Source organism: Clytia hemisphaerica, unplaced genomic scaffold, assembly GCF_902728285.1.
Source record: "Clytia hemisphaerica strain Z4C2 unplaced genomic scaffold, Clytia hemisphaerica genome assembly, whole genome shotgun sequence".
Classification (NCBI taxonomy): domain Eukaryota; kingdom Metazoa; phylum Cnidaria; class Hydrozoa; order Leptothecata; family Clytiidae; genus Clytia; species Clytia hemisphaerica.
Window position 1 is genome coordinate 1,426,212 of NW_027103595.1, and position 21,069 is coordinate 1,447,280.

Consider the following 21,069-nt stretch of genomic DNA (forward strand, 5'->3'; position numbering starts at 1 on the left):
ATGATTTTTATTCAGTGTCAGAATAAGATAATTTGAAATCTCTGAAAACTTCTTCCCTGTAGCTCGATTTCTTGTAATGAAATTTCTATTGGACTATTCCAGAAATAGTCTGTACCCCCTATATGTTGAGGATGGGTGACGTCCAGGATGGCCTGGAAGATAAATAATCCAGGGCTGGTCAACAAATAGGGTGTACAATTTCTTTTAATGAAATTGCTCTTCTTGGTACCTTTCAAGGTATCTGATCGATTGAAACTAAAATTCCATTCGATCCAATTCGATTGATTTCGTTATTTTTCCCCAGGTCATCCAGTTTCGGATCTGGAACAATTAGAATATGACGCTAGTCTGTGTTGCACTCCTAAGAATGTTGCGATGTTATTCTTCAAACACTCTCTGCAGGTATTGTTTAAATATTTTCTGGCACAATTTATAGAAGCAACTTATGACATCTTGCATGCTTCTACACGTTTTTTTCAATTTTTTTGTGAGTATTTTGCCCATCTTGCTAAGAGTCCATAAAGCCTTAAAATGTTCTTACCTTGTTCTTAACATTTTGGCCGTTGCAGCATTACGTTCTTATATAGTTTGTTCTTATGAAGAACGTGTATTGCGCTTCCCTTAATCTTTCTAGCTTTGGATTTTGGCTTTAGGCGAGACCATATTAAATTGACCTAATAAAAACAAACGAAATTGTAAATAGTTTAGATTTCTGAATATTTACGATTATTTCACTCGAAACATACCATAACTACAAAGTCGCTGAGCTTTATTTAACTTTAATCGGATTAGCTTTCGCGAATTTTTGCCATTTTCGCGAAATCAAAAATCGCGAAAACGCGTGAGATTCCTGACTCGCGATATTGAATCCACCACAAAATTTTTTAAATCGCATTTTCGGCGGAGAAACCAGTCCAAAGTCTCTAATTGTGGCAAAAATGGCTAATTTGTCAGCTGTTTTCAGGCTTATATGTGAAATTAAATCCACGCGAAATTTTTCAAAACTCTGACTTTCGCTTGCGAAATTTAATCTCGCGAAATTTAAGCCGATTAAAGTAATTTAAGTCCAGGGTTTTTAAAGGTCAGTTATTTTCTCTGTCATCACAGTGTATAAAGAAATTGATCATTCCAACATCACCATATTTGTTTGGTATGTACATCGAGAAGAGTGAGTTGCCATGGGCAAAGAATTTTCCACTAAGATTGTTGCTGAGAGTTGGTGCTGAGTATAAATGTAAGTGTTTTTGTCCATTGAAATCAACATAATATTGTACACTAGGAGCATGGTTAGATGATCATAATGATTTCATTACATGATCATACTTATGATATACAATGTTTTTTTCCCTGTACACCTCATTATTTTTCATTGTAGATTATCCATGTCCATTATTGAACATTCTTGATCGTCCAGCTGTTTACGACGGTGTTGGTCGAACCATTCTTGATCTATTGGCTGTAAGTTTATCTATTATTTATTATCACGATTATCCCAATCAAGCTATAGTCGTCACAACTTAACATCAGATTTATTAGTGACCGAATCAAACAAGCTTAGATTGGGCGTTTCCAGAAAAATATTGAATGTGGGGGGGGGGGTGGAGGATATAACCTTTTTTTTTAGAAATTTACCCCCCCCCCCAGTCATTCAAAATTACCCCTAAACAAAGCAAATTTGCTCCCAAAACAAGGCAAATTTGGCAGATTTTCCACTACCCCCGGACAAAATATCCAATATATTCTCCACCCCTCATGTACACAAATCTTCTGTAAGAGCCCATTTCTTGGCCAACTCCCGTCTAGGTTTTCTTTATACTATAACATACAATGTTTTTCTTTAGGACTTCCGAAACTTCCAATACACGATACCGCGTGTGGTTGGCGTCACCATCAATTTACGTGGTAAAGATACGATCATACGTTTGCCACAACACCGTTATGATGAGGTAGGGATCATTGACTTTCAAGCCCGAAGAGCTATACTCTTGGATGGGAAATGAAACCACTTGTTTCCCATCCAGAACAATCGCGCGTGGCTTTTACTCAAAAGGCCGTATTGAAAGTAAAATGTATTGCTAAATTTCAACAAATGTAGTCCTCAGAAACAAAGGAACCCCTAGATACAATCTGCCGTCATGACTGCGGCGCGTTCTAGACGCGTTCTGAATGAGAAATAGGTTGCTTCACTTTTTGTTGTCTGCAAAAGGTTAGAGATTCTACTCAAGCCGTTCGGGCTTCAAACTCAATGGTAGGGATTTTACTCTCGCTTTGCATAAGATTGCACTCCCCGCACTTTTCCGAGATTTTTCCGAGATTTTTCCGCTGTTTTTCCAAGGAAAAATGGAATAAGTTTGGAAATAGTTTTTTTTAAGGTACGGTAATTTTTGTGTGGCTTGTCAATAAAATTGATTTGTTCTACTGGAACTTTTTTAATGTCGCTCGAAAACCGATCGTTGCCCTTAAATTCGTTTCTCTTTGGTTTATCTCTTCTTTTTTTCCTTTTGAATTTTTTCTTTGTCTTTATTGACAGTTTTTATCTGGTAAGTCCGATCAGTATCTAGCTCATAGTTTAAAAATGAAAATTTTGCTCGTTGTATTTCAATACTGCACCACACACCAAAATTTTCCCCTGGGCTTGTCAATACACTAACACTGTAAAAAGAAACTCCTATATGAAGTTAGGTACGATAAAGTTATATAGTTTTTGACTTTTTTTAACGACTTCTTTTTTTAATATAGATTATGAAGGCTGTAAACTCGTGCGAAGAGAATGTTCTTTCGTTAGCCGGTAATTTTTCCACCACCTGTGACGGTCATCTGGTTGCCGTGGAGAAAGATGGTAGATACAAAACACAAACGTTGAGTATCGTTCTCAAAGCAAATCGCAAAGGTAGTACCTTTTAGTAGATTTTTAAATGGCTTAAAGTAAAGCAAAGTTAAGGTATTTAAGTGGAGGTCGGGATCGCTGTGAAAAATAAAATTTGGTCATAACTTCATCCCCGGTGAGAAGAATACCCTATAATTTCAATCCCACTGGGAAATTAACTTTGATATCAAATCATCCCCATTTGAAATTCAATATAGAAATTGCACCTTTTCTTGGAACAATAGAATCTTTATCCCCACTGGGATTTTGAGAGAAATTTTTATTCCGCTGTGGAAAAAAAGTTCCGCTGGGGCTCTGGGCTAGGGGTGTATTTATAGATCGGCTTTAAATAAGAATATAATTGAATGATTTGTTGGACAACTATAAAAGGGTCTTAACATATTGAATTTTCAAGGGGTTTCGATATGAGTTGTTTTCTTGCCAAAAAGATGAATGATTAAGCAGCGTGTACCAATTTTTCTTTTTTGCATTGGTGAAGTGATAGTCTCGTTTATAGGCAAGGGCTCGTAAATTTTTATTGTAATGTCAAGGAACCTGACTTGAATTTTCCAAGGGGTTGAAAGTTATTGGGAAATTAGGCTTTTCTAGAAATAGTCCGTGACCCCCTGTTGAAGATATCGGATATCCAGGAGGTTAACGATTTTTGTTTAAAAGTGGATATCCAGGGGGTTAAATATATACAAGGGAGCGGATATCCAAGTGGTAAAGTGTCTTTTCAAGTAAAAAATACCATATCCATCTTTACAAGAGAGGATATCCGGGGTGTTGAGCATATTTTTAAGAGTGGATATCCAGGGGGTCATTACTAATAAAGTAGGATATCTAGGGGGTTCGATACTTCGAAATATCAATATCCTCAACAGTGGGAGTAAATTTTTTTTCTGGAAAAGCCCAAAGCGGTAATTTACAATAGAGTAGAACTTTTCCAAAGACTTAAAATTGGTATTCAAAGACTTAAAATTGAAATAACTTATGGTGTAAAATTTGACCTCTTTTTTGTTTATATGTTTTCTAATTTCACGTTTTCAGTGACATGTGCAAGCTTTGTTGTAATCAGTGCTGCCTTAAAGGCTAATCAAGATGGAGTCAAGGCTAAAGCAAGCATCGTTGAAGGTATAAATTAGTTTACTTTTCATATAAGTATTAGTCAGAATATAGCCGTACTGTCACAGATATCTTATATAAAACACTAGATGGAGATCTCTATCTTTCCCAAGCAACGGGACTTTAAGCAAAATAAACTCTGCCATTTTCGCTGAAAGTATTATTTATGAAATTAGTCTCTCAATAAAAAAACAAATTAACGGGCTTCTTTTTTTTAATTCTTGATGTGAATTTCATTTTTGCTCGATTTTCCAATCCAAAAAAGCATCATTTTCTACTTCGAATTTTTCATAAAATGATTAAAATTTGCCTCTATTAAAACCAAAGAAATGGGCTTCTCTATTTCAAAGCTTCTTTCTATATCAAATTTACCTCGATTATTCAATCCAAAATAGCATAATCTTCTACGTCGAATTTCTTATGAAATCACGAAGTTCAACTTCCCATCCGAAACCAAAGAAATGGGCTTCTCATTTTTAAAGCTTGGTTTAACTTTAAATTTGCCTCGATTTCCCAATCCAAAATAACATCATTTTCTACATCAAATTATTCAGATGGTGTTATGGTACAAGTCACACCAGAAGTTATGAAAGAATTCAAACAAGCCATCAAAGACATGAAAGAATTTTCTTTTGGGACTGGTGAATCCTCTTCAGCCAGCGGCGGCGCAACGGCCAGTGGTGGTGATGAGGTGTCATCGAAAGTCGGTATCGAATGGTCGTCAGCTGACGTCATGGATAGACCAAGGTTATTTTCACATAGAGTGTGTCCGAAAAAAAGCGAACAAATTTCCATATAAAGTAAAATCCTCAAAACTCATCATTATAACTGGGCTTAGAAGAACTGAAATAAGATTGAAATTTTCTGTTCAATCCAATAGAAGACGATTGGTTAGGCTTGGGGATTGAAATATCAAGTAAACAAGTCATAAAGTTTCGCATAATTCATGAAGATTTTACTTTATAATTTTTTTTTTTTTTTGAGTTCATTGCATGATAATATTTGGACCAAGAGATATACATTAGAATAAATCTAAATATTATAAGACTAAATTAGTTAAAAACGAATAATAAGAGGCAAACAAATCAAGTATCACAAATCCACATCATAAGGATAGTGGCATAACCTTGCGGTCACGCCGGGCGCAAAACAAGGGGTTAACGAGAATGCAAAAGTCTGAAAAAATAATCTCAAAATCGACGAATAATAAGAGAGGTTGACTAAAAATTTCTCCTAGTAGATTCATGAATTTCAATCTCATTCATATCAATGTTCAATTTCCTAACAGTTCTCGATCCACGTAAGCATAGGATAGCTGATCGTAGCAAGCAATATGAGAGCTTAGTTCTCAACCAATTCAACATGGTACCAAATTCAATGTCTTTTTTGTCTGAGAGCTTCTTTGCAAGGGTCGTGATGATCATTTCCGTTTCTCTTCCTTGTCCTCCGTACGGAGACATAACGACATAACTTTATAATGAAGTTTTTTCTTATAACTCCTGTTTTAAAGCTAGGGGGGGGGCACTGAAACAAATTTTCATGTGATTTCAACAAAAATGAATTGTTTAAGCACTACACATGGTGCTACATCACTAGTGTGCAAGAAAAAGTAAATCTATCTAGCGCTCTCGATGCATTTCCCCACTATTGAGTACTGATAAAAGAAACTTCTTATCCCTATCAAAGATTTTATTTTGCCGGGAATTAGGAACTGCCCCAAGGGTCTATACAAACCCTCAAACTTCTCTATATTTGAGTTAACTTTCGATTGAATTTTCTTTTTCATTGCGTAGATTATTGAGTCCAATCGACGGAACTTCATTTGACAATTTGACGAACATGAAGATAAGACATAGTTATGACTACACATCCAACAACCTGACTGCCAAAATCCACTGGATAGAGGTACCATTCATTTTCCAGTTAACTTTGTTTTCCATAAATTATAGAAAGACGGAAAAATAGGGCAGTTTCCGACTTCTTTTTCGGGAAAGGAAGTTACTTTTAGGTTTTGAGTTTTGCCAATACTTCATAGGCTTGAGCAAATAATGAGCCTCAGTTTAAATCTCCACCCCGCATAAGAATAAGCGAGTTTTTGTATCGGAGGATATCGAGGACGACGGTAAGTGAAGTCTACGCAAAACAAAGTCGATAGTTGATGTACGGCTTTATGCCACCTTTGCTCACCTAAACAGACGACGGTATTTTTATATTTTTACCGTTGTCGAAAAAAGTGGATGGCGATTTTGGAGACATATTGATTCAGCTTTATACCGTCTCTTTCGATTTATCTCGAATACATAAACACGCTATAGTTTAAGACTCAAAGATGCATTTTGCTTAAGAAAACTGGGTGAGGCTAACAACGAACCCTCTCTGCTTATAAAAAACCTGTACCTTTTTCGCCTATAGGTTTACTTTCTTCCACAAGATAGTGACACTGTCCAACGCCTATCAGCTCGTGAACTCGGTCAAATGACGTCATCAGTTGCTAAAGCATGCATGTCAGCATTGTCAGCACATTTGATGACACTGTTAGCTTTGGATATGACAAGAATCGGATTACGTGTCAATCTGGCTGCTGATTTTGTAAGTTTAGATGTTTTTTATAAGAACATCCAAATTTTATTGAAACCTTCGGATATCCATAACTTTTGAGTACTAAGCCTAAAAATGTTTTTAGCATGTTCTTATTTTCACCATCTTACGTGAGTGCTTTTGTCCATTTCCCTAAGAAATCGGGTGTTTTAGAGTCCGCATTTTCTTAAAATATTCTTAACTCGTTCTTAATATTTCAGCCATCGAAACCTTATGTTCTTATACAATTTGTTCTTAAAAAAAGGGGAAATTAATAATTAGCTACTATTCTCTAACTGTTTTAGGTTGAATATAAAATTGGTGCCAACCTATCAACATTACCTGCAGAACTACTACCCGGTTTGGATGACAAACTTGTTCCCGCTATTCACACTGTGATGTCAAGCGCTCAAGAACGAGTAGCAGTAGAGCTCATCTTTCAGGTTGTCAAGATCGTCTGATGATTGGTTGAGTGTATGATGTTACACTTTTTTGGTGTAGGTTGTCAGAATTTGACAAACAAATGGGTTCGCCAAAAGAAGCATATAATGTGTTCCAAAGAAGCGGTTGAAATGGTTAAAGTAAAATCCACGATTTCATTAGCTTCGTTTATAAAACTGTTCTTATAGAAGAAAAAAAGAGTGTATCGTAATTACGGCTTTCATCAAAGCTTAATTACCAGCTATGTTTGGTAAGGTTTTTAAGATTTTTTTTCTTCATTTTTTTTCGGGAAGGCTTTCGTTTTTGAATGTTTCGCAAACTTTTCGGTAAGATAGTCGAATGTACGGTAGAATTATAACAATGTTAGAGTTAAACTACTGACAGTTCCGAATTATTTCATTATTTCAGTCAGGTGTGCATATGAGATTTTTAGTACTAAGTCATTAACTTTGTTTTCTCTTGACAAAGAAACTCTATATTGTTTCGACTTCTTGTTTTCTGTTGGTTTGTTTATTCTTTTGTACAAAAGGTTTCTATTTTGAATTTTATGAATTAATTGTTATTATTCTTAATTATTTTTGCAATTGAATATTTTTGTTTGTTTTTTCTTAAGATTTCTCCTTAGTTGAGATGGTATGGAGTTTTTACAAGATACTTTAATAATTGGTCATTTGAAGTAATAGAGATGACGCGTTCTTTAGAAAAAGTAACAAAATTAACCAAATCAAATATAAGCTTGTAAAAACTCCCGCTTGTCCCCCTTTGTTTGGTCACAACAAGGAACTGTTTGAATATTTGTATTAGCAAAACTAAAAGAGTTTCAGCGTCTCAAAATTAATCAAAATTCGATAAATCTTGGCGACCTTTCTTAATGAGTTCTGTTAGCACAAAAATATTTTTGATGGAATTTTGCACAGATCTTTTAGGGGTCCAAAACTCGATTTTAAACAGGAACACTTAATTATGACGTCCACCTACATGATGACGTCATCAGGTAGCTGGGCAAAAAGGAGTAATGGGTAATAATGATGGCGGAATTTTTTCATATTCCATTATAAACCGATGATTAAGGTATAAGAATTATTCTTCTGACGTACCTTTGACTTGACTTGACTTTAGTTATTTTAGGTCTCCATTTTTTGTTAAGGAAAACAGTTTTATTTTTGTTTTCATTTTTTATTTCCCCTAAAATCTAAAATATTTGTTTTGGTACATTTAAAGTTTTTCAGTTTTTCAGTTTTTACCATTTTATTAATAGGGCATCAAGCTTAAAATTTTTCAACTTTAAGATACGATAAGAACAAACTGACGCTTAAATTACCTAAAAATTAGAAAGTGTTTTTTGAGTGAACAATATTATCTCTAATTTCACTCCGAATGATACCTGGAAATTTAAAACATTCTTAAAGTGCCTCAATTTGATTAATTTAATTTGAAAATCCACTCAAATTGACAAAACTCAAAGTTTCAGAGTCAGGAGTTCAAGATTTGCACGAGGGTGAAGCTGAAATTTTTGTTTAAAATAATCATGAAATAATTTTTGATTCCTTTGGGACCTTCTGGCTAAATTACACTTTAAAATAAACATAAAATAATTGTGATGCCTTTGGGCCCTCCTTCGTCAACATTTGTAATTGTAGAAATTTATTGACGGACTTTTTTTAATGATAACAATATTTATTTATACTTCTTTTTTTTGCTCAAAATTGAAATGATAAAATAAACACTTTTCTTTATCAGACTCCATCCTACACTTGTGTTCCTTGCCGATCATAGTATCTTAAACCTTTCGGGCCTTATCCATGTAAATACACGTTTTTTTATAAGAACATCCAGATTTTCTGAAGCCTCCGAATGTTCTGAACTTTTTAACATTTTAGCCTTACATTGTTCTTACCATTTTGTGAAAAAATTTTGTTCTATTTCCCAAGAAATTTCATGTTTTACAGTCTGCAAAGTCTTAGAATGTTCTTAACTTGCTCTTAATATTCTGGACATTGAAGCCTGTGTTCTTATATAGTTTGTTCTTATAAAAACGTGTATATTGAATCTATCACCGTTTTCGTTTTCGCCTTTATTCCCCAACATCCCAAATGTCTCGCAATCATTATAAAGCATTTAATTTTGAATTGAGGAATCCTTTCAGAGAAGATGGTTTGAATTTTGTACCGTACTTACACGACTATCTTCCTTTTTTATATTTTTAGTATAAAAATGCAAAATATCAAAATAAAAAGTATTAGATTCACCGGAGGACTCAACACATTGGTTGCTGAAGAAAATTCACAAACGGGTTTTTCTTGCCGAAAAAAGTCAGTTAACACATAAAAAACGTAAGTAACTTTTTAGGAAAAATCATCCTGATAAATTCTTACGGTATTTTTAGGTTTGGATCCAAACCAAGCCAAAACCTAGCTTGTAATAAATACCTTAAGTTTAAATTTGGCTCTCTGTGACGGAGATGATTTATTGTTTCTTTTGGCGCTCCCTCGGGAGATAATTATTTTTCATGATATTTTATCGTCAACGAAAATTATGAGCAATCTGATTGGCTAAAATAGATTTTTTTCGAATGTTTTGATGTTGATTTCATCGAAATAGAGGAGAGAGAAAAAAAACAAGAAGGTAAAGAAAAATCAAAACATAGAAAGTTTTTTTCATTTTGCATTTCAAAGTGATTTTCACGAATTATAGAATCAGTGAGAGAGAGAGGAATAGAATAATTTTAAAATATCAAAATCACTTCAAGTCAAATTTCTATGTCAAGATTGTTTTGGGATAAGTTTGTGGACAATGTTTTGTAAGTATTTTTTGTATATATTTCTAAGATTCTAACGACATTTATCCAAGGTTGTACATATTTTATAGACTCTCTAAGATAGATGTTCTTGTACATTTTTACACTTTGACTAACTAACATAGGCCTATGTATAGGGCCCATTGAGTTTAAACCCCGAAGGGCCTGTTCCCGAAGGAGCTAGAGTAGAATCTTTGGGATAGGAACTAAAGCTACTTAATTCCCCATTCAGAACGCCCGCACGTGGCTTTTACACAAACGCCGGACTGAAAGTAAAATCTATCGCTAGATAGAAAGAGTATGTGATTCTGATGGAAATTGAGGTATAAAACTAACATGCCTTGAATTAATGTTCCTATTAAAACTATTCCTATTAAAAAATCGAAATTTACCCTTTTCAAAAGGTCGCGATTAAAAAAAAATTGACCAAATGTGAATGTGAAAATCGACAGAAATTTTGAGGAGTAGTATTTTTCAAGTAGTCTCTCAAGTCAAAGGGTCAATTTTATATTTTAGGCTCGGACATACCCGTCACCTCGAAAACCTAGCTCCCTCCGGGTGAACCAGCAACTCAACCGGAAACATCTTAAAAGCACTGCCACCATCAGTGGCCATCCCGAAGAAGGACTCGAAGAACCTTTGAATCTACCCAGCTGTCACACAACGTTGTTTTAACGTTCAAATAACGTTATTTGGACGTTGTGAATGTCACATGGACGTTGTTTTGACGTTGTGTGCCGTCTGGGTACCCCTCCCATTACAATCATGGTCGTAATATTTTAGAAAAAAAGGGAAATTTCCACGAATTTTCAAAAGTACTAACGATTTGGAAGTGCTCTAAATTAGGTTGGACGGATAGAGTTTTAATGATGAGCAAGATATCTCTCTCATTCCAGAAACCAAAACACTCCTAAATACACATTTTTTTATAACAACATTCATACTACGTACAACAACAGAACCAAAACAGACAATCCACAAAATCACGAAAATACAGTTTTTTTTAAAACCCAACCAAAAGGAACTGCATAACTGAAATTACTTATGTGAGTTGCCAATTCACACTATAAAGTCGATTTCGATCTCATAGTCGATTTTTTTTCCGCAGCAATTTATATCAAAATACTGCCAAGAAAATAAAAAATTGGGCAAAAATTTCACAACTGCGCATAACAGGTACAAAACCCCCCGGTACTACCCTTGTCGACCGACGGGGGTGCTCCCCTGAGGTTCGAAAAATGGAGCCTACGTGGGACTCGAAATTTGCGAAAAAAGTGACCCTGAATGGGACTGAAATTCCAAAATTTTCTTAAATTTTCTACTTTTTTCCCAAATTTTCCAAAAATAGGCACCCTACGAGGGACTGATTTTTCTTTTTTGGTGTTTTTGCGACCCTACCTGGGACTTGTGGAGGTTAAAAAAGGTACCCTGACCAGCGGAGCATCCCCGTAACCTATCTTGCCCTAGTAACCCCCCGGGTACAAAAAAATTAACAATAGATAATCTTGAACTTCTCCGTGAGAATTATGGGTAGTTAATAATTAGGGACATGGGTTTTACATTTTTTTTGTTCAGTTTTAAGGCTCATAATTTCGGTGAATGATTTTCAAACAGGCTTTCAAGTTCATTTCATGAAAAAAGTTCAAGAAAAATAATCAGGAGTAAAAAGAAAAGAAACTATGAAGAGTTTTCTCTTTCATTCATATCGGTCATAATTTTCAAAAACCATACAGGACTTACAATTTACCTTGGTTTCCAAAAACTGAGATAATTCAATTTGAATTCTGAACTGTTGAGGGCTTTTTAAGTGCAATGATGATGATAGTCTTCGAGGGCGTTTATTCAGCACTTCTTTGATGGTGATTTATCAGAATTTAAATCGAAGAATCTCAATTTCGGGATTCCAATTTAAAAAATAAGTATTGTATAATTTGTGAATAGGACGATCAATTTTTATGAAAGATTCAAAGACTCTGCAAAATTTCACGAAAAATAATCTGAAAAAGTTTCTTTATGTTTGAAAATTGTTAATAAAAAAAAAGACCTTCAAAAGAAAAATAACATAAAAATCCTAAAATCACATGCTTGAAATCCTTCACCTTAAAAATTTACCTCAAAAACCCAACATTTTGGTTATATATATTTACAAAAGAATTATTAAAGATCAAAATTTATAAAAAGATGAAATGAAATATACAATAAAATTAAATTTTAAAATGATTCTGAAATTTAAAGTTTACCACAAGCTTCGGTAAACGTCATCCACGTACTGAAAGACTTGTCCAGTCATTGTGGGTTCTGGGGCTGGGGGTTCTGGCACGCAGAAGTGCTCATAGCTGAAAAGAAAAGGAATAGCTTTATACAGTGAAGTCTCGATAACTGGAGGGGCACAAATTTGTTCGAGTTACGGAAATTTTAAGTTATAGAGTAAGGTTTATAAGACATTGTTAACTGAAGTGACCATAAAACCTTTTTGAATTAATAAGAAGACATTCAAATTAAAGAGGTTGGAGTGTTGTGCTTTCAAAAAGGGTGTGGCTAATAAGCATTTTCTTCTCTATCAGCGCAAAGAAAATAAGGCTTCAAGCCAATTCTGATCTGCAAAGGGTTTTTAAAGGGTTTGCAGTTTCTTAAAATAATTGTACTATGATACTGAAAAACCTTAAAATTTGAACATTTCAACACAGCATACAAAAAGCCACTACTTAAATGACTTGAGTTTACTTACCCAAAGGTTTTTGAAAAACCACAAGCACTCTGGGTGAAGTATGTGGACCAGCTATCATCTGGTTCCTGGATAGGTTCTGGGGGTGCACTGAAACTAAAATTAAAAAATTGTGAAAATAATCAAAAATATATTTCAAAACCAAAAAAAATATAAATCCATAACTCGGAGTTTCATCCTCTAAGCAATCACCAGATGTAACTAAAAAATTAAAAAGCTGTGTGAAACATTGTGAAATGACATATTTTTCTGGAAGTTGACCTTGCCTTGCTTCCCAAGTGCTATTTCTTTATATCAGGTTTAATAAAAAGATTGCCATGGCCTTGGTGAAACAATAGCCAGTTTATATGCGCTTTTGAAGACGACGATTTGGCGACCTGATTAAAGCGATTTGGAAAAAACCTGTAGTTTTGACTCGCAAATTCGAGGACGGGAACCAGTACTGATTTACTGTCGTCCTCAGTCAATCAGGATGTAGACAAATAAGGAGCCTACCGTCTCCGTCATAGAAAAATGCATAAACTCGCTAATAAGAAGTGCGATAAAAGTGAAAAATTTAATTCTGCTCATCATACCCGGGTCAAATATGTTCCAAAACAGTTAGACAAAATAAAGATTGAATTTCTCACCTAAGGCTGGCGAATAAAGAATCAAACTGACTAATGAGCCAAAGATAAATGTCAGAAAGCCATTGACCCCATGTTAGAGGTTGAATGGGCTCTGGTTCCTCTTGGATTTGGTCCCTAAAAGTAAGAAATAAGCAAAAATTACGTAAATTATGGGAGTTTCTAAACGTCGACCAGAAATGGCGACCACGACCAGCGACCACGACCGGCGACCAGATAAATTTGGGTTATCGAGTTTACCTGCTCTCTCCACCGTCGAGAACGTCCAAATCGAGTCCTGATGTGGCTTTCAAATGAACCACTGAGCATGTGGCTGAGAATTACTCTATAGCTAGATAATACTAAAAGTGACTTTTGACGTTACCAGTCATTTTCTAGACAAAGTGACACTTTTTGACAAAAATATTGATAGGGTAATTAAGTGTGATGCCTGTAAACTTTATTACACCAAATATTTTAATTGTACCGAATGAGATGCCTTTAGTATGAATAGATAGAAATTGTCAGTAGGAAAAAGCTGGGAAGGCCAGTTTTAGAGATATCAATCTCATCAATTATTCTATTGTCCTTACATTGTCAAAATGATTTATTTTGACAAAATAATGATCTGATGATCAAATGTAAAGCTTCCTACATAAATTCCAGCACAAATTTTGCCACTAACCAATTTGATGCCGACAAATTGACACTATATTCAAGCTCCAAGAGCGTTGAAATGGCTACTCTACACGTTTTGCACGTGGCTTTATAATCACTACATGTGAGACAGGGGTGAGCTTTACTCTTCAATTCCATAAATAAATGATCATAAGAGAGACTCTACGGTGGAGAAAGAGGAAAAACTCGATAACCCAAATTTATCTGGTCGCCGGTCGTGGTCGCTGGTCGTGGTCGCCATTTCTAGTCGATGTTTAGAAACTCCCGTAAATTATGCATTCCCTAAAAATCGCAAAAATAGGTAACTCTTCAGTCAAATTTACTGATACCGTGAAGTCTTCGTAACTCGAACATACACAGGGAACACAAAATTGAAGAACATTAAGAAAATTTTGAGGTTGATTAATCGTTTTTAACTGAAAGAACCATATAAAACTTATTCGAGATATAGAGGTTTGGGCTAAAGAGACTCCATTCTACATACAGTAAAACCTCGTTTATTCGAACTTCTATTATTAAAATCTTTCTATAATTCGAACTTTTTTCCAGTCCCTGTCAAGGAGAAACCCTTGAAACACTTTATACAATTCGAACAAGTGCTGTTCAAAATCTAATTAGCGAGGGTCAACTTTATAATACATACACAGTGCCGCAGGAAGCCATTTGATATTGTTGTTCTGTGACACTGTGAGGGAGGAAATTTTGAAATCTAGAGCTCTAAATTGGGTAAAAACACACTCTAAAAACTAAAATAATTCGAATAAAGGCAAAATATTGGTAGCTACGGCACTGCATACAAACATATTTTCGTTCATTCATTAGTACTCACCCAGAATTAGCGAAACCGAAGACACAGAGAGCGATCCCTAGAACCAAGAATCCACAAATGGTCAGTATGACTGGTTTAAGCCAGGGAGCAAGAATTTCCCTCACAGTAGGTTTGCTGTATAAAAACAAATAAACAGTTGTTAATGTTAATGTGACACTGTTGGTTTGGGGGGGGTTGTACTTTTACGTTGTGACGGAATTTGCCTTTTTTCAGTACCGTATTACGGGATTTGACGAAAAAAGAGACGGGAAAACGATATTTAAAATCAGACGGTGACGGTATTCAGCCTTATTTTTTGTCACTATGCCGGTATTTTAACCTCTACAAACCGGTGTGACGGTGTTATTATTTTGTTTTCAAATTTTCGGGATTTCGGTATTTCGAACCCCTATAAACCCCTCCCTTGGTTGTCAGAATATGTTCGCATTTTTAGGTATCTTGGGATTCTGCTGAATTAAAAGTTCGGTCGAGAATGACATTTTTAGGCTACTTTATGTAATCGGATATTATAATTTCTTTCAGACTATATTCTTAGCCTAGTGGGACCATTTCTAAGCTGATTGATCACTAGATCCTAAGCTTTTAAGTCTTAAGTCTCACGTTTATACTCAGAGTTTAAAACTTTCTGACCCTAAGCTAAGGCACTTAAATACTACTTGAATTCTATTTTTGCCATATATTCTGCTTATGATTGTATAGCTGGGATCCCTTAAAAATATTTAATTTTGTTTATCAATCATTGCGATAGGGGTTGACAAATGATTAAGGTACTTAAAGAATGATTACCTCTGAACATCAAGCTCACTGTTTTGGACAGGATTTTCGGTCTTCAACATTTCAGTTGATAACTGACTAACATCAGTGACGTTAGTTACGTTTGCGACGTCCGTCTCGACGGGAACGTCTTGTGTATCATCAACCACTACATTGTTCATCTGTGTAGAGGATTCAGTCTCTTCGATGGTGGCAGGTGGTTCTAAGCTTGAGCGACGCGTCTAAGAAGAGAAACATATTACAGTAGACTCGCGCTAATTCGAACTTCCATTATATTCGAATCTTTCTATAATTCGAACTTTTGTCCAGTCCCCATCAAGGAAAAACTCTCTTAAAATACTTTCTATAATTCGAATCTCTATGTAAATTCGATCAAATAAAATTCCATATCTAATTTGATACCATACGTACTATTTTTTGACAAACACACAATAAAACTTTCTACTTGCAGTTGTGTTCGAACTGTGAATTTTTTTTCGGGACACCCTGTATTAATCAAGTAGCATTAGGCGCGAGTCTATACTAACCCCTTATATAATCAAAAATCTAAAAGAAAATTATAAATCAATATCATATATAAGTTTTCTTAGAGTTGTGAGCTATAAATTCATAATCAACTGATAACTTAGACCAATAAAGAATAAATGCAAGCCCAAGAAAAGTCATCAAGCTTTTCTTGGTCTTAGCCTTTACTGTATTTCTTCATTGAGCTATTAATTGTTTTGAAATTTAAACATTTTCAATGAAAAAATATTAATTACTTACTTGCATATTTATGTAGTAACCGAGTAATAATGTGTATAAAGATAAATTATGAAGATCTTAGCCCGGTTGCGGAAAGATATTGCTGTGTAGATTTTCACGTGTTGACGTTTGAGAATATGAAGTTCGAATGCACGTTTATCCTGTACGTTGAAAGTGTGTGTTACTGGAGCAAAAATAAAGAAATTCGTTTTGACGTTAAATATTTTAAGTTTTAAAATGTGAATTGACGTCAATTATGTCTTTTTTATAGATTTGACGTCATCATGAGAAATTTATTGGATTAATTCTCCTGGTCTCGTTTCGGTGTTGTTATAGAAACAAATCAAAATGGTTGCTGATATGGTTTCAAAAATAAATCCACTGATATCGTAAGTTATGATTTTTCTTTCACTTTTAGCCCAAATCACCGATCTGTGTGTATTATTTTCTGGATATCACATGCTTTAAGAGATTTATCACCGCATTGCAATCAAGTGAAAAAATAGATAAGAGGGTATCTCAACTTTGACAAAAAGGGGTGCGGGGATGTGCCGCTGGTCCGGGTACTCCTTCCACCTCCATGAGTCTTAGGTAGGGTCGCAAAAACACCAAAATAGAAGAATCAGTCCCACGTAGGGTACCATTTTGAGAGAATTTGGAAAAATTAGAGAACATTTTGAAAAAACTTTGGAATTTCAGTCCATTTCTGGGTCTCTTTTTTCAAAAAAAGAGTCTCACGTAGGGTCCGTTTTCGAATTTAAGCGGCACACTCCCGTCGGTTGGCAAGGGTAGTACCTCCCCCGGGAGCGTATTTACTTGATTTAAATTGTAAGGGGGGAATTGAAATACTGTAACATCAGGTCATGATACTCGTTGTGCAAATATCACAATCCTCTTGTTCATTTGTAGACTACTTTCGCGAGAAGAAAGTTTCGCGAGATCGAAAAGTCACGAAATTTCGCGGATTTAAGTTTCGCGATTTTTACTTTTTAAAGAAAATTTACGGAAGAAACTTTCGCAGTTTTTTGTGAATGTTCAATTTTAGTAGTTCTGGTGGCTGGTCAGAAGACAACATGAGAGCAAGAATTTATTAAAGACACTGGATAACCAACGAGCTATATTTTCATTGATTTCTCATGTTCTAGCCTTGTCCGCAGTAATGACATTATTGTTCACTCTCCTTCCTTCATTAAACGATTTTTCGTAACATTTTAATCATTTTTCTCATCTTAACACAGTCATTTCAATTCCCAAATGAAAATTAAGTTTTCCTTAGAGAGTCGAACGCATCAAAATAATTGCTAATTACGTGTTGTTATGACGTTTCAAGTTGCAAGAAAAATACGAAAACATGCTATGTATGAAAAATTGAATGTTGACACCAGAAATTTTCAAAATTTAACCTCAATAAAACCGCCGATCCACCACGAGCCTCCAAAATATTTTCATACCACGGTGAAGCCAAGACACTCAAGTCTCATATATGTCGATATTAGCTCTTCTCAGAAAGATGTTAGAGAGATATTGACAACTTAAAATTCTGTATCATTTTAGGCCTTTTGTTTGATTTTTCTTGTCTGATGATGTTTTTGTCACAACAGATTTAATACATGTATCAGTTAAGTATTTTAGCACTTATTTCCAAATTTTTGGAGAGTAAAAGTACAAAAAGTTAAAGATAGAGGACTTAGAAAAGAGATTATTAATCATTTTTCAAAATCAGAGAACTTCGAGCCGCCATGACAGTTGTCCTTTGCGGACAAAGCTAGATCCTCGATTGTTTTCTTAAACAAAAGAAAGACAATGCTTCGCCCTCCACCGTTTTATACGTTGTTTTTCCAGTGTCTATAATAAATTCATGATGAGAGCGACTGTATTCACTTCGTTGTAATACACAAGGGCAATATTCACGATGAATAAAAAATTATTTCAAATCTCATTTTGTTCTTCAATCGGAAGAGTGACATGCTAATAAATGAAAATTAACTATTATTTGCACTTCTTCCTCCCATTCCGAATCCTAGTCACTGCGATAATATCGATTCTCCTCGGCATTTAAAACTTGGAAAAAACTTTCGCAATTTTTAGGAAAATTAAATTTTTTGCGAAATTAACTTTCGCGAATTTCTTGTTTAATTTCTTACCTGGCAGAAACTTTCGCGAAAAAATGCCAAAAACTCCAAAAACGCGAAAGTTTCTGCCCGCGAAAGTTTCTGCACTTAAAGTAGCAAGCGTCCGCATTTCCTTCGACACAAGAACGTGGGAAAAGTGCCTATAATGTCTTATAAAAAAGATAAATTGCCGCGGGAGAGTGGTTTGGAGAGCGAAGTTGTATTCGGTGAACGTAGTGAGGCTATTGTAAACGTACGCTACATTAAAATACAACGGCGTGGTTTACTAGTCTACTTCCATTGAGATTTTTTCAGGTCTTTTTGATTGGTGATTCTTTTCTGCGGAATGAAACCGAGCTAATGATTTGAACAATCTGATTCGTTGTTTGCTCTTTATGGCTCATAATGGCTCGTTCTGGGTCGCTCGGGTTCATTCCGCGGAATAGAAACACCGCTTTTTGATCAATCAGAACTAACGCATGACCGTTAAAATTGAGCCGTGTATAATGCTTGTTATATAACACGGTACGGGATATTAAACGGGAATACGGGATACAATACGAAACGGGATTACGGGCGTGATATTATCAGTTTTTGTACTAGCATCTGTTCCGTAACATCCCCCTTCTCTCCTTTTAATCATATAAAGATCTGATTATTCTGATAAGGCCAACATGGTGCACACTTAAAGTCAACGGGTTAGAGCATCTTAACGTCATTAGAAATAGTTAGAACTTTATATATTAGACCACAGAAGTGTAAAAAGATAGAAAAATCTGTTAAAAACGAAAAACGTAAATTCACTTTTTATGATCATAGGATATAGAAACCGGCCAAATTTGAGGACGAGCCGTCTTTTCTTGAACTTTTCTAACGACCTAGAATCAAAGCTAAAACAAAAAAGTTTTTAATAGAAACGATCAGAATACACTTTGGGTAATCAGAGAGTTTTTCTATTCCATTTCATTTTTTTGAAACTACTACTGAATTTCACAAAAGTTTGACTCGAACTTTAATTTCAAATTTTCACCGTTTTTCCAATTATCCGAAAGTTTTTTAACTATAACTGGATTTGGATTTCGGCTCATCCAGCTGTCACGGCGTTGTGGTATAGTGGTCATTGACCTTGGCTGCTGCGCAGGCGACTGAGGTTCAACTCCCACTCGTACCGGTTCATCTGGCAAGTGAGCTAACCTTCGCCCGGGTCAACCCATGTTATGCGAGAGGAATTGGTTAGTCGGTCCAAGGTGCTGACAGAGTGATCATTTATAGTTACGAGAATGGGCCTCGGAGCCTCCTTCAATTCAACCGCATAGAAAAAACACAACGTTGCTAGAACGTTCATCTAACGTTCGATAGATGTCGTGAACTTTCGGTGGACGTCGAAAATATGTTATGTGCTAGTTTGGCGGATTCGGCTCTTTCTTATTCAAATATGCAAGGGGCTCCTAGCGGTTTGCGTGAATGCGTAAGTGGTCCTTTTTCACTTGCGTGAATGCGCGAAAATTTCCAAAAAAAGATGCGTAAATGCGTGAGTTGGAAAACTTTGCGTGAACAGAAATTGCTTTAATTAGGAAAAAAAGTGATTGCGTGAATTGAAGGTCCACTGGGTAGCCTCTGTAAAGGACCAACTATTTCCTGCAAATTAGATGGATCCAATTCAAATTATATTTGAAACATTAGAAAAGAGATTCAAATGAGGTTCCAGATACCTCACTTGGTTGATTACTAAAATGGACTCCACACAGCCTTAAAATGTTTTTAACTTGTTCCTAAGATTTTGGCCATCAAAGCCTTATGTTCTTATAAAGGTTGTTGATATATAGTTTGTTCTTATAAAAAACGTGTAAAGTGAATCCGACGATCTGACCTGGCTGTCGAATCAAAACAAATAGTTTAGCATTCTAAACGTAAAAAATCCTCATATAACACTCACATTTCTGTATCCATGGATGAGAAACATCTCCAGCCTACCAAAATCATCAATGTTGCTTTAAAAGGTTGGTGTCTGTACTGTGCTCTGTGTTTGATGTTTGATTTTGGTGCGGTTCTTTTGCATCGTCTTTGTTTGGTGGCTAGAATCTACTCTAGTTTTCAGAACCATCGCAATTTTTTTCGAAATTGAAGCATTCACTGTTGGGCCACTTTTTCAGAGGGTGTTAATTTAATGGTTAGCGCTGACTGAATAACTAGACCTAATATAATAATAGATAGAATAACCTATAACTAGGTTTTAGGCCTAAAAATGTTCTTAAAGTTTTTAAGCATTGACTTTCAAGCCAAAGGGCTATCCTCAAGACTCCTGGATGGAAAATGAAACCACTTATTTCCCATCCAGACCGCCCGCGCGTGTTTTTTACACAAAGGCCGGATTGAAACTATAATCTATCACTAGATTTAAAAAAATGCAGTCCTCAAAAACCAAGGAACCGCTAGATACAATCCTATGTCATGATTACGTCGCGTTTCAGGCGCGTTTTGGATGGGAAGTAAATGGCTTCACTTTTTCTTGCCTGGGCTTTAAACTCAATGTGTTTAAATTTATTACCCTCAAAGCTTTGTATGTCTTTCTATTATGTACTTTGTTCTTAGAACTGGAACGTTTCGGAGATGAATTTGACATGTGTTAGGTTATTTTTTTGTGTTTGGGATTGAAGCTCATTTTCTCAGTGGAAGTTTTCAAATAGTTGAGGAACGGTATAAGTTAAAAGTTGACTTTTATTAAATAGCAAAAAATAAGACGAGATTATGAGATTTCAAAATTTTGGAATATTGAAATTTCAAGAATTATTTTTCG

The 21,069-nt window shown here is 35.2% G+C and overlaps 2 protein-coding genes and 1 long non-coding RNA gene across 3 annotated transcripts in view; 2 read left to right on the forward strand and 1 right to left on the reverse strand.

Annotated features, from left to right (window-relative positions):
* Positions 1 to 8,750, forward strand: part of LOC136801652 (zinc finger FYVE domain-containing protein 16-like) — a 30,236-nt gene extending 21,486 nt beyond the window's left edge. The window contains exons 11-20 of the mRNA XM_067058297.1: positions 305 to 402; positions 1,108 to 1,234; positions 1,376 to 1,458; positions 1,842 to 1,946; positions 2,740 to 2,890; positions 3,917 to 4,000; positions 4,546 to 4,738; positions 5,785 to 5,896; positions 6,404 to 6,580; positions 6,874 to 8,750. Coding sequence (XP_066914398.1) covers positions 305 to 402; positions 1,108 to 1,234; positions 1,376 to 1,458; positions 1,842 to 1,946; positions 2,740 to 2,890; positions 3,917 to 4,000; positions 4,546 to 4,738; positions 5,785 to 5,896; positions 6,404 to 6,580; positions 6,874 to 7,029 — 1,286 coding nt within the window. The 3' untranslated portion in view covers positions 7,030 to 8,750. The remainder of the gene's footprint in view (positions 1 to 304; positions 403 to 1,107; positions 1,235 to 1,375; positions 1,459 to 1,841; positions 1,947 to 2,739; positions 2,891 to 3,916; positions 4,001 to 4,545; positions 4,739 to 5,784; positions 5,897 to 6,403; positions 6,581 to 6,873) is intronic.
* A 474-nt stretch (positions 8,751 to 9,224) lies between these two features.
* Positions 9,225 to 21,069, forward strand: part of LOC136801658 (uncharacterized) — a 67,829-nt gene continuing 55,984 nt past the window's right edge. The window contains exons 1-2 of the long non-coding RNA XR_010845885.1: positions 9,225 to 9,342; positions 16,433 to 16,550. This is a non-coding gene — a long non-coding RNA (uncharacterized lncRNA). The remainder of the gene's footprint in view (positions 9,343 to 16,432; positions 16,551 to 21,069) is intronic.
* Positions 11,395 to 16,342, reverse strand: LOC136801657 (uncharacterized). The gene is made up of 6 exons (XM_067058301.1): positions 16,183 to 16,342; positions 15,430 to 15,638; positions 14,644 to 14,757; positions 13,161 to 13,274; positions 12,535 to 12,627; positions 11,395 to 12,142 (listed from the first exon to the last, which is right to left on the reverse strand). The coding sequence occupies exons 1-6, from the start codon at positions 16,186 to 16,188 to the stop codon at positions 12,043 to 12,045; spliced, it is 636 nt and encodes a 211-aa protein (XP_066914402.1). The 5' UTR covers positions 16,189 to 16,342; the 3' UTR covers positions 11,395 to 12,042.

Excerpts from the sequence above, each read along its gene's own strand:
- LOC136801657 (XM_067058301.1), bottom strand. Across the intron at positions 14,758-15,429 it reads AGTGAGCTTGATGTTCAGAG|CAAACCTACTGTGAGGGAAA; the intron begins GTAATCATTCTT and ends GTTTTTATACAG. Across the intron at positions 13,275-14,643 it reads TTCGGTTTCGCTAATTCTGG|GGACCAAATCCAAGAGGAAC; the intron begins GTGAGTACTAAT and ends TCTTACTTTTAG.